This window comes from Humulus lupulus, chromosome 6, assembly GCF_963169125.1.
Source record: "Humulus lupulus chromosome 6, drHumLupu1.1, whole genome shotgun sequence".
Classification (NCBI taxonomy): domain Eukaryota; kingdom Viridiplantae; phylum Streptophyta; class Magnoliopsida; order Rosales; family Cannabaceae; genus Humulus; species Humulus lupulus.
This window is the reverse complement of record NC_084798.1, coordinates 146,433,963-146,451,838: the sequence shown is the minus strand read 5'-3', so window position 1 is coordinate 146,451,838 and position 17,876 is coordinate 146,433,963. Positions and strand designations below refer to the sequence as shown.

The 17,876-nt window shown below is 37.0% G+C and overlaps 1 protein-coding gene across 1 annotated transcript; it reads left to right on the top strand.

The window, feature by feature from the left end:
- The first annotated feature begins 7,481 nt into the window (after positions 1-7,481).
- LOC133785531 (uncharacterized) lies at positions 7,482-8,445 on the top strand. Its single transcript, XM_062224759.1, has 2 exons — positions 7,482-7,612; positions 7,824-8,445. The coding sequence occupies exons 1-2, from the start codon at positions 7,482-7,484 to the stop codon at positions 8,443-8,445; spliced, it is 753 nt and encodes a 250-aa protein (XP_062080743.1).
- The last annotated feature ends 9,431 nt before the right edge of the window (positions 8,446-17,876 follow it).

Genomic DNA, 17,876 nt, shown 5'->3' with positions numbered 1-17,876 from the left:
GAACATTGCTCCTCCTTGCACTTGATCTAAAAGGTCATCTATCCTAGGAAAAGGATATTTTTTCTTAATGGTGAACTTATTGAGTTTTCAGTAATCGATGCAAATTCTCATGCTTCCATCGTTCTTTTTCACAAACAGGACTGGTGCCCCCCATGGCGAATGACTAGGTCTTCTGAACCCCTTATCCAACAATTCTTGTAGTTGGGTCTTCAGTTCCTTCAACTCTATAGGTGCCGTTCGGTAGGGTGCTTTGGATATTGGTGATGTTTTTGGTGCAAGTTCGATCACGAATTCAATTTCTCTGTCTGGAAGTAAACCTAGTAAATCCTCGGGAAACACTTCTGGAAACTCACAAACGACGTGGACATTTTTTGGTTTCAACTCTATTTCCTTAGCATTATCCACCACACTGGCCAGATATGTCAAACACCCATGTTGCATTATATTTAGAGCTTCTAGTGCCGATATAATGGGTGTACGAAAACTCGCCACTTCTCCCTTAAAAGAAAAGAGTTCTCCTTCCTCTAGTCTGAACTCCACAGTCTTTTGCTGACAGTCTATCGTCACTCCATATTTGGATAACTAATCCATGCTAAGTATGGCGTCATAGTTTGGTATGTCTAACTCTATGAGGTCTTTCGGGCATTCCCTACTCTCTACTACTATAGATGCTGATTATAACCACCTAGTGGACGGCATAATGTCTCCTGATGGTAACATTGTATTAAAACTACGCTCAAACAATTTACAAGGCATACCCAATTTATCAAGCACATTCATAGCAACATAAGAGTGAGTCGCTCCAAAATCAATAAGGACTCTACATATCATACCAGAAATAGGGAGCTGCCTGTGACCACACTATTACTGTTGGCTGCTTCCTTTTGGGTCAATGCAAAAACCGTCGCTAACACTAGGTTGTTGTTACTGCCCTACCCCATTTTCATTTATGGGAAATCCTTCTTCAGATGGCCTGCCTAATCGTACTTGTAACAGTTGTTGGTGCGCATTCTCCCAAGTGTCATCGCGAGCATTTAGGGCAGCTGGGGTGCTCAACTTTTTTATTCTGGTGATTTTCGCGGTTACGATCATTGTTGCGACTGTTACGATTGTTGTGGTGGTTATGATTGTTTTTATTATTACTATTTGTGGTTGAGGGTCTAGGCCTCTTGTCATTACCACTACTGTACCCGTCATGGGCCTTCCTCTTATTGCCCTCATGGAAGCCCTTATTTTTGTTGGCCTCTGTTCTTGCAGCACTATCCTTCCATATACGGTCCTCCATGTATTCTGTTTCAAGTGCCTTATCCAACACCTCGACAAAACTAACCACCTCAACACTGGTCATCTTGACATCTCTAGTAATCTTTGACTTAAGTCTCCTCATAAGCCTTTAGACCCGCATGACTTCGATTGGTACTATCCCAGGTGCAAACCTAGCCAACCTATCAAACTACTGTGCATAGTCGGTAACAGAAAGGTTCCCTTGAACCAAAGTCACAAACTTGTCCATCCTGGTTTCCAATACAGCTGCACTATAGTACTTCTTTCCAAATGAATGAACAAAGTCTACCTACGTCATAGTATTCAAGTCATGAGTCTGCTTCACCACATCCCACCATATTCTTGCATCCAACTTGAGTAGGTGAGCTGCACAAGAATGAGAATTTCTTGCTCGGGCCTCTAAGGGCAATTTGGTCAATTTGATAAAATTACCAAAATTATGTGATATGTGACAAATTTTATTTTTGTGTCACAATGATTTTAATTACTTAAGCTTGGAGATATTTAAAAACTATAGGGTAAAATTTTAGGGAATTTTAGATAAGTAAAATTACCAAATGACCTTTGAGTGTCTAAGGAGAGAGGTAAAAAGGAGCAAGAGCATAAAGGCCTTTTACAATGGAGGAGCGAGAGATAAGGGTGGGCGACAAGGCTATGCCTAGGACTCTCAAGACCCTAGGACATCTACCCTAGGGGAAGAGTAAGAGCCTTACCCCACTCATTGGCTAAACCCGAATCATTTCTCTCTCATACATCTAATCGTTTTCTAAAGAATAAATAACATTTTTGCCCCTCGAACTATGACCGCCATATGATGGTGTCCCCCAAATGATTTGCGAAGTTAAAAATTCCCCTTGAACTATGCATGTTACTGAAATACGAGACTTCAGTTAGATTTCGTTCTAGGTGACAACAGATTGATGATGTGACATTTTGTCTATTGATGCAGCACTGCCAAGTGTAGAATAATTAGAAATTTTGCCCCCCGAACATTGACCACTACCAAATAATACCTCTTTTATTAAAAAAGTTTGATTTTTTTGTCTAAAATAATAATTAAATCCTTAATAAATTAAAATTTTTATTAATGATAAATAATTTTTTTCACTTTTCTTTTACAATATAAAATAGATATATTTTAGAATGAAAATTTAAAATAAATACTAAAACAAAGAAAAAACCTTTAATTAAAGAGGAGGACGAATGACGAAGATCTTAAATAAAAAAAATAATAATTTAAGAGGAGGAGGAAGTAAAAAAATGTTAAATTTTTTTATTTTAAGATATTTATTTTATATTGTAAATGAAAAGAAAAAGTAAAAACAAAAAGTTATTTGTTATTAATTAGATTTTTAATTTTTAATTTTTGAGTATTTGAAAATTTATTTATTTAATTTGAAACTTTTAGTATTGTTTATTTTCTTAATCTTTTAAAATGATTTTCTTTTTAATTTTTAAGGATATAATTATTATTTTTAAGAAAACAAAAACATAGGTTCTCTTAAAAAAATTAAATTTGTTTTAATGAAAATGGTACAATTTGGTAATGCCTTATTCTACACATGATAGTGCCACATCAACAAACCAAATGCCACATCATCAATTTGTTAACCACCTAAGTCAAATTCTAAGAGAAGTCCCATATTTCAGTAACGTGCATAGTTCAGGGGGAATTTTCAACAGAATCATTCAGGGGACACAATCATATAGTGGTCATAGTTCGGGGGGAAAAAATATAATTTATTCTTTTCTAAAAAATTCCTTTTCCGTAAAGAAAACACACTCTCTTCCATTTCCTCTCCCCAAAACTGAAACCTTAAGTCTCTCTACTCTCCATTGCTGCAACTTTTCTCTCCATGAGCAAAGAGCACTCATTTCCCCATTGAAGGAGGCAAAAGCACAGTAGAACACTTGTGTAGAGTAAGTTTTGAAACCTACTTCATTTTCTCCTCTTTTCCTTTTCAAACCTGAAACCTTAAGGGTTAATGATGCATGCATGTGATCTAATAGCCATGCATGGCATTGATCTTGTGTTCTAGGGTTCAAGAGAAGCTTGTACGGGTAGAATCTCAAGGATTTAACACTTTGGTGATCAAGTGAAAGCAAGGTATTACATCGTTTTAGTTTGCATGTTTTCTCCCTCATCTAAGTCTTTCAAAAGTACCTTAAAATCTAGGAAAAACTTCTGGGTAGCAGGCACTGCCAATATTGCTTTAAATATTTGCAAGGGTTTTTCCATCCCAAAAATTATAAAATTTTGAGGGGAATTGTTAAGATGTGTGTAAGGACCCCTGCAAAATTGTATAGAAAACTGTGTCACAGTTTAAGAGAAATAAGTTTTCTAAGTTTGCCCTAGATACTAAAAAGTAACAATTTCGAACCTTAACGAAAAGTGATTTTTTGAAGGTTAGTTTTCTTAACCTAAAACAAGTTTTTATGCGAGGTTTTTGCCTAGTTCCAGCCCTTATGATATAGAATACGTGAATGATAGTTTAAGGGGTTCGGTTAAAAAATCTCAATTGAGGGCAAAAGATTAAAAACAAGATTTTATCACTTTAAAACATATAATGACATTAGAGTTTTGGAAATGAGAAGAAATAATATTTTGCAAAGATAACTAAGGATTTGGATATTTAACCAATCACAAATCAGATTGAATTAATTTAAAAGATGTTTTTTACCATTTTATAAGTTAAGGGTCCAATTTCCCTTCTCTTAAAAAATAACATAAAAAGAGATCTTAGGTTATGAATAAAAATGGTAAGAATGGGACTTTGGGTTTTCTAGAACCTTTAAGAAAATGAGATAACATTGTTAGATATTTTTTTGTAAAGGGTCAAAATGAGGTATTTCGGTAAATGATAGAAAATGGTTAACTTTTTTAAGAGAACGACCAGTTGGTATTTTTCTTAAGTTATGAGTTGAGTAGAAATCATTTTTCCTAAAACCAAAATACGAGTTATCCGATAAGAGGGTTCTTTAGTTAAAGAATATTAAGATGCACGACACGGAGAGCGTGTTGCGGTGAAGCCAATTTTTTCATGATACTGTAAAGGCTGAAATGAAATCCAGCCATATAAACTGTAATGTGTATAAGAGGCTATAGTATAGAGTCCCTAAGAGTACTTAGCATCATTTTGCTATCATAGAATATTAGCTATGAGAGTATGCCATAGTTTAATCAAAGTACATTGTATTAAATACAGTAATCGCGAAAGGGAAAACGAGTAGTGGTGTTAAAGATCCAGTGGGGAACTAATGACTCCAAATAAGTTAGCCTTTCTCTTTCTTGGCTACAACATGAATATACTAGTGTGTGCTTGTAGTTGTAGATTACACTAGTTTTGTTTGGGTCATTAAGACCATGGTATGTTTAATGCCTACTCTTGCAATGCTTTAGCATTCTGCGGATAAATGGTAAGTGAGTTCAGGTTGGAACTAGAATCTTATTGTAATACTATCCTGGTTGGAGGCAGGACATGGTAAAATTATAGTCTGGGTTGGAGCCAAAACATGGTGAAATTATAGTCTTGGTAGGAGCCAGAACATGGTGAAATTTTAGTCCGGGTTAGAGCTAAGACATTTTTAAATTATCGTCTGGGGTGGAGCTAGGACATGGGGAAATTATAGTCCAGGTTGGAGCTAGGACATGGTGAAATTATAGTCCGGGTTGGAGCCAGGAAATAGTGAAATTATAGTCTGAGTTGGATCCAGGACATGGTGAAATTATAGTCTTGGTTGGAGCCAGGAAATGGTACAATTATCATTTGGTTTGGAGCCAAGACATTGTAAGATAATGTCTGGGTTGGAGCCTTGACATGGTAAGATAGTCCGAGTTGCAGCTAGAATCCTTTATGTTTGTTGAGTTGATTAAATTATGTAATTATGTGTGTCTCGAATGTTATGGGATTTTCTGAGTGCAGGTTTTCATGATATGTGTAGCGTTGGTTGTTAGGTACAATCTAAGTATTTGATTATGATTTGACTATTGTTTGATAATTGTATGATATGGTTAGAACTTATCCAATAACCTAATGATCGGTAGAGATAACTACCTTTGGTCAACCCATTACTGGGTTTAGTATACTTGTGTGTAAGGCTATTCTTACTAAGTGTTTTCACTTACCTAGTTGTTTCATGTTGTGGGTAAGTGCAAATGCAAAGTGGAGCAGTGAGCATTAGAGTCTGCTTGTGGATATGTACATCTGGCCTGACCTGCGATGGATAACCATTTTGAAAAGAAAAAGCTGGAAGTTTGTTATTTCTTTTCGGATAATTGTTTTCTTATAACTCTATAGAAGAGTAGTTGTATTTTTGTTTGCTAAACTAAAAGTGTGTGCACACGATCTTTTTTTAAAAAAATTTAAATGAATGTTTGGTACCACGAGTTAAAAGTAAAAAGTTTAAATTTTCGCATGATTTTGGTCTTGTATATTTTGAAGGTCGTTACAAGTGGTATCATAGCTCGAGTTGATCTAATTCTGTAGAACACCTACATGTACATTCTGCAAGATAGACCGACACTCACTGTAAATATTGTATTTTCATATCTTTTTCCCTTGTTCTCTTTTATTCACCTTAATTCTATAAAATGTAGGTTATGGCTGATATACCTTAGATAGGTGACCCTATGATAAAGAACCTACCTATGATCCCTATGCCTAGGATCGATTACTATAGACTCTTTAACGATGGGAACCCTCGATGCTTTGAGTAAGATCAATGGGATCGGCATGCCATTTGGCAATGGATGCATTACATGACAAAAGTATTTGATAGGGCCAACACACCCGAGCAACGGAGAGTGTGATAAGCCAACACTTGTCTGAGAGAGGCGACATGTATATGGTTTCATCACAGACGTTGGCGGCTTGTTCGCGACACGTGGGATTACTTCCGTATGCAGATTGAGCTAACATTTGGGCCATGGATTGGCCTATCTCCGTGGTTGATAGCATACCTTGAGGCAGGGCGGTAGAGCCAGAGGAGGATCCCGAGCAGCCGGACTAGGATATTAACATAGAGCTGGATATGCTGATTGATAGCCTAAATTAGGTTATGCTGTGAGGGTCTTGTGAATACTTCTTGTAAAGACTTTGAAAACATACTAGGTTGTAGGACTTTTGTATAGTTATATTACACGTGTGTAAAAATCTGACGTGCAACTAGGGTTCTCTTTTGTATTTATCGTGCTACTAACTAAAACTTTATGGCATGTTCTGTCATGATAATTTTGTATTGCTAGGTTATAGCCATAAATTTTATGACTAACCATTTTGAGTTGAATCGTTATGGTTTTTCTTTTCATTTCCTTGTATGTGGGAAACTTGTATACTCAAATGTTTTGATCATTGTTGTATAGAGACTGGCGATGGTGCCTAACACTCGAGCCAGGGGAGCTCGAGCTGTTAATCCACCAGACCCAGCCGAGAGAGTGCTCGTTGACCAAGATGTAGGTCATGGCCGAGGAAAAGGAAGGGTTCGAGGCCGAGGGAGACATACAGGAGAAGGAGCACAACCAAAACCAAATTTGGCAACTCAGATAGAAGATCTGAGAAGGACTATGCTTGAGCAAAAAAAATGCCCAGATGTTCGAGGCATTGATACGAAGATTTTTGGAAGTGCCACACAACCCCGCACCCCTAGCACCCCAAGAAGACATTTCAAAACCACGGGAAGCACCAGCATAAGGAGAGCCACCGGTGGGAGCAAATCTTCCAGCGGATGAACCCAGAGTAGAACTGCCAAAACCGATCTCTGAATGGTTTGGTAGACAAAACCCACCCATGTTTGAAGGGACTTCAGACCCCCTGTTGTTAGAAGAATGGGTTAGTGTGCTGGAAAGGATCTTCCACTTTGTTGAGGCCATCGAAAGGATGCCCGCAACTGGTGGGACATCGCTAAGAAGGGGTGTAATACTACACAGATAAAATGGACAAAATTTTTTAAACTTGTTCAATGCTCAGTACTATAACCAAACAACGATTGATTGGAAACTTGTTGAGTTCTCCAACTTGGTATAAGGGTCATCTAGCGTACAGGAGTACATGCCCAAGTTTGACCAACTCTCAAGATTTGCTCCGGACCTGGTCAACACTGAAGCCAACCAGGTACACAAATTCATGAATGGGTTGAAAAGGGAGATAGCTTAGTTCGTTGATACCGTGAAGACCAACTCGGGTAATTATGATAAAGCTATGAAGAGATCAATTCACCAAGAGTCATGGCTAGTACAAGAGAAGAAAGAGCCCTACAGGGCTAATGAACGAGCACATGTCTCCAATGACCAGGGAAGGTACTCTAGTAACCAGAGTGGCCCTTCTGAAAGGTTTGCATACAGAGGCAATAGAAATGTGGGGAAGACCAATACTCCAGGAAACTCTTGATTTCCCAATGGTTGAGATAATAAACGAACTTCAACAAGCATCCAAGGAGAGAAAACAACTATTTTCCATAATGTAATAAATGCAACCGACGCCACCCATGCGAGTGTAACAACAGTAATTACTTAACATGTGGAAATCTGGACATTTCTTCAGGCATTGCTCGAATCTTGGTCAGAAGGAAGGGAAAAACCAACCAAAGCCAATTGGGGCTGCACCTCGAGTTTATGCACTCACCCAAGGTGATAGAGGAGCTGGGACTTTCGACATGGTGTCAAGTCAGCTTCTTGTGGCTACTAACTCAGCACATGCAGTGAAGGATACTGGTGCATCCCATTCTTTTATTGTTGCATCTTATGTTGATAGGAAAGATAGGAAGCTTGAGCCTATGGAAAATGTATGTGTTGTATCCTTACTTTCGGGGAAGGATATGATGGTACGGTCTTGGGCTAGAGTCGTACCAGTCTGGGTAGAAAGTCGGGAGTTGACCGTGGATTTGCTAGTTTTAGATTTAGATGAGTATGATGTTATTTTTGGTATGGATTGGCTAACCAAATGTGGGGCGGTGGTGAATTGCAAACAAAGAAAGGTGGCTTTTAACCCACATGGGGAAGAACTGTTCGTGTTCCCGGACACAACTCAAGAGAAGAATTTTTCTATAATCTCCACCTCAAAGTTTAGGAAATTACGGGACGATGGATGTATCGGCTACTTGGCGAATGTAATAGATAAGGATAGGGTGTCTAAGACACAACCAACTAAGGTAGTGGTGGTGTGAAAATTTCTGGAAGTGTTTCCTGAGGATCTTCCAGGGATACCCCCAGATTAGGAAGTTGAGTTTAGATTGAGTTAATTTTATGAACCGCACCTATTTCAAAGGCATCGTGCTGGATGGCACCATCTGAGCTCAAAGAAATACAAGTGCAATTACAAAACTACCTGGATATAGGGTTTATACGACCAAGTCATTGTCCTTGGGGAGCCCCGATACTTTTCGTGAAAAAGAAAGACTGCTGCATGAGAATCTGTATAGACTTCCATAAACTCAACAAAGTGGATCAAGAACCGATACCCATTGGCCATATTTGATGATCTATTCGATCAACTACTAGGAGCATCGCTATTCCTAAAGATCGACTTGAGATCCTGATACCACCAGATGTAGGTCAAGGAATCAGATATTCCCAAGACCGCATTCCGAACTCGGACTAACCAATGCGCTGCGACATTCATGGATCTTATGCATAGGGTACTAGGTGAGTATCTAGAAAAATTTGTGATCATGTTTATAGACTATATACTCACGAAACCAGGAAGAACATGACAAGCACCTGGAGCTAATCTTACAACGATTATGCGAGAAAAAGTTTTATGCCAAATTCTCCAAGTGCGAATTTTAGATGACTCAAGTAAGCTTCCTAGGGCACGTGGTGTCAGGAGTTGGAATTGTAGTCGATATAGCCAAAATCGATGTGGTGAAGCAATGGAAGGCCCAAAAAAATGCCAAAGATGTTCGCAGTTTCTTGGGCCTGGCAGGGTATTATAAGGGCTTTGTGGAAGGTCTTTCCAAAATAGCGACGCCTATGACTGCACTAACCCAAAATATAGCGATGCATCATGTAAAGGACTTGGAGTCGTACTAATACAACACGGGAAAGTGATTGTGCACGCCTCCCGAAAACTAAAAATTTACGAGAGAGCCTATCCAACACCCGACTTTGAGCTAGCAGCAGTAGTGTTCGCATTGATGATCTGAAGACACTATCTCTATGGGGTCCACTACGACATATACACAGATCGCAAGAGTCTGAAATATTTCTTCACCTAGAAAGAGTTAAACATGAGACAACGAACGTGGTTAGAATTTTTCAATGATTACGATTGCGATATACTGTACCACCCAGACAAGGCTAATAAAGTAGCTGACACATTGAGTCGGCAGCCAATGGCTTATGTAATTTTGATGAAGGAAATACCCCAAGAACTACAAACCGATATCTCCAAATTTGATTTGGAGATAGTAGTTGGAAGATAGGCGACGTTATCCGTGCAACCCACAATCATGGAAGCAATCCAAGGGGGACAACTCGTAGCAATCCAACGACTGGTGCATGAGACTACAAAAGACATGCAACCAGGGTTTCACATCTCGGAGGATGGAGTGTTGGGTTTCAAGGGTAGATTATGCGTGCCTGATTAGAAGGAGATCAAGAAACAAATCTTTTATGAGGCTCATAATACTCCTTACACTATGCACCTGAGAACCACTAAGATGTATAAGGATCTCATAAGATACTTTTTGTGGGTAGGAATGAAGAGAGATGTAGTGGAGTACGTAGCACAGTATTGGACGTGTCAACAAACCAAGGAGGAGCATCAGTAACCCGTAGGGTTATTGCAGCCGTTAGAGATCCCTGAGTGGAAATGGAAAATGATCACCATGGACTTTGTTACCGGGTTACCACACACTCTGAAGGGGCACAATTCAATCAGGGTTATCGTGGATAGACTGAAAAAAATATGCTCATTTATTACCCATTAAAACAACAGATGGTGCAGATAAGTTGACAGACTTGTACATTGCTGAGATAGTGTAATTACATGTGGTTCCCTTCTTTGTAGTTTCCGATCGAGATAGGCAATTTACCTCCACGTTTGGGAAGAGAATACAAAAGGGATTGGGAACTAAACTCAAGTTTAGTACTAATTTCAACCCATAGATGGATGGCGAGAGCAAACGAACAATTGAGAACATGGAGGATATGTTGAGAGCTTGCATGCTAGATTTTTAAGGTTCGTGGAGTGTAAAACTTCCATTAATTGAGTTCACCTACAACAATATATGTCCTGACTCGATAAAAATGGCTCCGTGTGAGGCACTATACGAAAGAAAGTGTCGATCTCCAATCCACTGCATGAGACTGGTGAGAGAAAATTCTTGGGATCAGAAGAGGTGGACCAAGCTATGAAGGACATTAGGTCGATTCGTCAGAGGCTACAGACCTCTATAGATTTCCCATGCAAGTATGTCAATCATCAACAGAGACCTTTAGAATAGGAATTTGGGGACAAGGTACTGTTAAAGATAGCTCCACTGAGATGAGAAATGAGGTTCGGGAAAAAGGGCAAGTTGAGCCCTAGGTACATAGGATCGTTCGAGATTCTAGAACACATTGGAAAGGTGACTTACCAACTAGCCCTTTCGCCCGTGTTCTTTAGAGTTCACGATGTATTCCAAGTGTCAACCTTAAGGAAGTACGTGAACGACCCCACTCAAGTGCTAAGTTACGATGAACTTAGCATTGATCCTCAACTGAGTTGTTAAGACACTGTGTTAAGAAACAAAACAATAACTTTGGTAAAGTTGCACTGGTGTAACCCCGACATTGAAGAGGCAACCTAGGAGACAGAATCTGAGATGCGGGAGCGGTATCCCATTTGATTTGAGTTTCGGGGATGAAACTTTTATAAATTGTAGGTATTGTAACATCCTATGTTTTGAACATCGGTAGTAGTCGGTTGGAGCCGGTTAAGAATTATGTGGAATTTATTTTGATAAATGATGTTATATGAATTTTTGATGATTATTTAATTTTATAGGCAATGTAATGATCCAGTAAATGATCTAGCTTTATGCAAAGAAATATTGATCTCAGACCATGAAATAAACCCTAATGGGAGAAAAATCTCAGATTAAATAAAATAGGAAATACTATGGCATCAAAATATTAACTTTTTTTGGCAATTGTGACTTTATAGTTGAGCCAATATGTTTAAGAAAAATTGATTGAGGTTCTGATTCCAATCAACGAGGCATAAGAATGAGAATTTCTTTCTCGGGCCTCTAAGGGCATTTAGGTCAATTTGATAAAAATACCAAAACTTATGTGATATGTGACAAATTTTAGTTTTGGGTCACATTTATTTTAATTAATTAAGCTTTGAGATATTTATAAACTATAGGGTAAAAGTTTAGGAAATTTTAGATAAGTAAAATTACCGAAGAGCCCTTGAGTGTCTAAGGAGAGAGGTAAAAAGGAGCAAGGCCATAAAGGTCTTTTCCAAGGGAGGAGAGAGAGAGGGGAGGGCGACAAGGCTATACCTAGAGCTCTCAAGATCCAAGGACATCTACCATAGGGGAAGAGTAAGAGCCTTACCCCACTCATTGGCTAAACCCTAATCATTTCTCTCTTACACATCTAATCATTTTCTAAAAATTTCCTTCTCCCTCATGGAAAACACCCTCTTCCATTTCCTCTCCCCAAAACTGAAACCCTAAGTCTCTCTACTCTCCATTGCTGCAATTTTGTTTTCCATGAGCCAAGAGCACTTATTTGTCCATTGAAGGAGGGAGAAGCTCAAGAGAACACTTGTGTAGAGTAAGTTTCAAAACATACTTCATTTTTCTCCTATTTTCCACTTCAAACCCAAAACCCTAAGGGTTAATTATGCATGCATGTGATCTAATATCCATGCATGCCATTGATATTTTGTTCTAGGGTTCAAGAGAAGCTTGTACAAGTAGAAACTCAAGGATTTATCACTTTGGTAATCAAGTGAAAGCAGGGTAAGAGATCTTGGTAGTTTGCATGTTTTGTCCAACATCTAAGTTTTTCTACCCTAAATCTCTCTTAAAAATTTTCATGTGGGATTTTGGGGCTCGGTTTGAGAGTGTAAAGCACAAGGGGGAGTTTTAGAAGCTAAGGAAAACACATCTCCAAGCTACAATTATCAAAGGTAGAAACTTAAGGTTGTTCTTGAGTTTTGTGATTTATGTTGGTAGATTTGGTTGTATCAGTTTTTGTAATGGTTTTTGGAGCTTATTTTATGCTTAAGGATGAGATTGTATGATTTGATGATTTTCATGCATGCATGTAGCTAGGGTTATGCTAGAAATGCTTATTGTTGTTAGGTTGTGTAAAAATGCATGTTGCCAAAATTTCGTGGTCTGGCTTCCAACGGGTCAGATCGCACTCTATTGCCTCTGTTTATGAAAATTATTTATGTATTTCCATAGTTATTTGTGAGTACTTGATGATAGGCTTTGTAAAATTAAAAAATATATTTTTAAACCCAAGTCATGCACTTTTTGGCATTGCGATGCAAATTTGGAAATTTCTAGGCTACATAGAAAACCCAGATTGTTTTCACTTTTAAACATGTTTTATTAATAAAAAAGATATGAAATTTAGTAGGTTATTAGTTTACACATGTATACGGGTCACTATAAAATTGTAGAGGAAATTTTTTTACGATATAAGGGATATGATTTTTCAAAATTTGCCCTAAAATCTAGAAAAAAAAACTTATGGCAGAAAGCACTACCCAAATTGCTTTCAACATTTGGATGGGTTTTATTTCTCCATAAATTATGAAACTTTTAACGAAGCTAAGTTATACATGTTAAAAGATTCCTGTAAAATTTTAGAAAGACCTGGGCTACAGCTTAAGAGAAAAAAATTTCCAAAGTACTTTAAAATCTGGGAAAAACTTCTCGGCAGTAGGCACTCCCAGATTGCTTTAAATATTTGAATGAGTTTTTCCATCCAAAAAATTATGAAATTTTGAGGGAAATTAGTTAAGATGTGTATAAGGACCCCTATAAAATTGAATAGAAAAATATGTCACAGTTTAAGAGAAATAATTTTCTAAGTTTTCCCTTGAAACTGAAAAGTAGCAATTACGAAACTTAACAAAAAGTGATTTTTGGGAGGTTAGTTCTCTTCACCTAAAACAAGTTTTGACCCAAAATTTTCTCCTAGTTCTCTTCCTTATGACACATAATACGTGAATGATAGTTTAAGGGTTCTGGTTAAAAAACACAATTAAGGGCAAAAGCATAAAAACAAGACTTTATCACTTTAAGACATATAATGACATTAAAGTTTTGGAAATGAGAAGAAATAATCCTTTGCAAAGATAACTAAGGATTTTTAGATTTAACAAATCCCCAATTAGCTTGAGTTAATTTAAAATTTTATTTTTACCATTTTAAAGTTGAGGGTCCAATTGCCATTCTTTTAAAGTTTATTGATAGAAATGGTAAGAATGGGAGTTTGAGTTTTGTAGAACCTTTAAGAAAACATGATAACATTGTCAGATATTATTTGTAAAGGGTCAAAAAGTGGTATTTTGGCAAATGGTAAAAAATAGTAAACTTTCATAAGAGGACGACACGTTGTTATTTTTCTAAAGTTATGAGTTGAGTAGAAATCCTTTTTTCCTAAAACCAAACTATGAGTTATCCAATAATAGGGTTCTTTAGTTAAAGAATATTAAGATGCACGACACAGAGAGCGTGTTGCAGTGAGACTGATTTTCTCATGATATTGTAAAGGCTGAAATGAAATCCAGCCTTATACACTGTAAGGTGTATAAGAGGCTATAGTCACTACAACAAAATAGGGGTTTTATGACTTTATTTGGGAGACATTGAAAGTCTACAATGTCTCCCAATTGGTAAGACGTTGTAGGCAGGGTCATTGTAGGTATAGGTCCCAATGGGAGACGTTGGAAGTCCAAAAAGTTGGGAGACTTCCAACGTCTCCTAGTGGGAGATGTTGAAAGTCAAACGTTGACTTTCAACCTCTCCCACTGAGAGACGTGGGAAGTCTCCCACCTCGCCCAATGGGAGACATTGAAAGTCTCCCAGATTTAAAAAAAAATATTAAATAAATTTATAATTAATATTATTTAAATTTGATTTAATAATTAATTAAATTGAAACGATTTTAATATTAATTTAATAATTAATTAAATTGAAATCAATTTAAATTAAAATTAACATAATTAATAAAATAAAAATATGCAAGAAACACAAAATTTGTTAGACATATACAAGAAATACAATATTTGTTAGACATATTTAAAATTAACAAATATTGCATTGTGTATGAAGAAAGAAGTAAAAAATAAAAAAACCAAATACAATATTTGTTAGACATATTCAAAATTAATAAATATAGCATTTATGTATGAAGAAAGAGGTAAAAAATTAAAAAAACCTATCAATGAGGTCGGTTACTTTGGATTATTGGTAACATATATGTCGCCCATTCTTGTCGCAACCCATAAATTTGTGCCTCTGTATATGCCGTACTTGTTAGCTGCAAAAAATATAAAGTAAAATATATTAATTAATTCTTTGATTACATTTATATATATGGTTTCAAAAATAATTTGTAAATTTTAATTAATAATACCGTTCTCAAGTAATGTCTGGGACTCGCATGTTCAATCAAATCCTTCAACATCCTCATTATGTAGTATCCACATGCCACATTGTCCGGTTGGTGTGGACACTAATTATTTAAAAGTATCAGTAATTCATTATTTAATTGAAACTTGTTAAAAAATGCATACATATTATTCTACTTAATAATTATAAAAGTTCAAAAATTTAAGTTGTAATTACTTACTTGAGGTTGCTTAATGCGTAGAGTATCAGGGATCTCGACATCAAGAAGATTCATAGAGAAAAAAAGATTGAAAGCACTGACGATCACTGATACAATCTCCTCACGGTTATTCAGATCCGAATTCACCGGATCACATTAATAAACATGATATGCATACGGTGCCAAAATAAGCAACATCCAATGTTCACTGCATAAGAAAAACCAAAAAATTATAACTCAAATGTTAAACAAAGAAAGTATTGATATGGGTCGGAAAAATGACAACTTTTTAAACTTACCCATGGTTCTAAGGGACAAGCATAACTTGTTCTTTTGATTTTAGGTCATTACATCGTCTGAACAGATTTTGAACACGATCATCGAATGAACTCCCTTGAGTGGCTACAATATTAGGATTGACAAATAAAAACTTATTTTGGCAACCTTGTTGTACCACATATCTGTAAATGAACCTAATACAAAAATATGAAAATTGTTATATGATTGAATAAATTAAATTAGAAAATTAAATGAATGAACTTTGTGAGATATATACCTCATGTAGCTAACGACCACTGCTTGTCCAATCTTCTCCTTTCGAGCAAACTAAAGTATGTCATCCTTAAATATATAATAGTGAGACATATTCTGATCAAAAACTTCAGACTCTATGCCTAGATTGACACACTCGCCATCAGCCCAATGAGATACGATATTTTGTAATCGTTCCAATGGAGTGTGGGGCAATTGTGTTGGAGGAGTTTGTGGTCGTCTTCTTTCTCGTGGTTGCTGTGTTGATGGAGCTTTTGGTCGTTGTGATCTGGTCCTACTTGTAGAGGGAGTCTGAATAGAACATTATCAACAATTAAAAAAGAATGCAAACAAATAAATATAGAATTGTAAAGATAATTATGTAAAAATTTGGCATCACCTCATGATATATATCTTCAGATATAATGACCAAATCCTTAGGCCTTGCTATTGGCATCCCAATGGCTTGAGCAACTATGTACATGTCCAAATCAGGATATGCAAAAGGGAGAGGACAGGTTGGCTTAATAACGCTAGTAATCATAACTTGGTAGTTGTTGCCTGCCTCTCTATCAATGAGTTTACCTGATGCAACATCGTTTGAAATTGAACCAATTGCTAATTGGCATGCTTGGCCATACGCAAGAAACATATTATTTACAAATAAGCATGTTGAAACAGTAAAGAAATTTATTTGGTTTCAAAATATTCAAGAAAGTTTAATTACCTCTTGCAAAAGTAGTTGTAGTGCAATAATTTGTTCTTCTGCTTGAGGCATTAGTGGGTCAGGAGTATAGTAGGATGAATGCGCTGGTGGCACTGGTGGGTCGGGCACATAGTATGATGGTGGTGCTGGTGGGACTACAATGTTGGATCCCGACCCACTCTGTTGGGCCATGAATTTTCTCAAGAGCTCATCTTGTTGCTGAAGGCGCTCTTCTAAATGTTGTGCTTGTTGACGATGCTCTTCTTCTTGTTTTTGAAATCTTTCTTCAAACTCCTTTCTAATGTCGTCATTCGAAGAAGAGGCTTTCGATTTATTTTTCGTTGAGGTAGGTGTTGGAGTATTCCAGTATACTGTGCGGGACACACCGTGTCCTCCAGCCCTAACACGTCCTCGGGGCTCAGGAGTGCCCAACGCCCTTGTCAGCACATCATCAGGGCCATCAGGTGCCCATTTACCCTTAGCTTGGAGTTGTTAGTAATGATCCTATGAAACAATATTCACAGAAAGTTATATATAGAAGCTAATTTATAATTTGATATATCAACATTATTAAATATGAACACTTACAATATTTTTTTGAATCTCAGAGGCCTCTCCAACTAGCTCTCCTTTTGCATTTCGATGACCCATGCTCCACAAGTATGCCCGGTCAAGTTCAGTCAGACTTTTCCCACTATGTTCCATTAACATCTCTTCAATACGCACATAGCCTCCTCTAGAGAGGTTGTGATTGTATTTATTCAATGCTCGATAATTTTGCATCTCTTCTCTCTTTCTACACCACTTGGGAGTTAATCTTGAGTTCACAAACTTTAACCATTCATCTGGAGTTATAACATTCTCAAATCCAAGTGGAATAGTGTAATGCCCCGAATTCTCTGATATGGTTTAATGGCGGGATTAGTAGGCCGGGAGGGCCATACTTGTTTAATTATGCCATTAAATGATATTATGCATGTATATGTGAATTATATTATGATATGATGTTATATGCGTGCATGTGGGTCCACATTTGAATAATTATGCCATTTTAATAATTTGACTCATTGAGGGTGAATATGTGTATTTGGGTGCATAATGTGATTTGTGAATGAGATTCCATTATTATGGAGATATATTCAAGCTATTCGGCATGAGACGGTCATATATAATGGATTAGCGGTTTTGTCATAACAGGGTCAATTTTGGGGTAATAAGAATGTTTATTTGATGATAAATTGGGAATATTTGAGATCAGGGTGAAATTTCGGAGGTTTTGACTATAATGCCCCCGGGGGTATTTTTGGGACCTCGAGCACTAGATTTTATTTGAGGTTACTTAAGCTTGAAGTAGCTGTCAGATAGAATGTACGGTTAGAAAACCTCTCGTTCTTCCTTTCGTTAGTTCGTTTTACCGTTTGAGCCTTTTTGAAGAAATCTCGAGTTCTAGGAGTCGGAATCAAGCGAGGATCGAGGAATAGCGATCCTAGGAAAGATTGGAAGCTTCTTAACCGAAGGATTTGACGGAAAACAACCCAATAAAAGGTAATCTAAGTTTAATGTTTTGAGATTTTA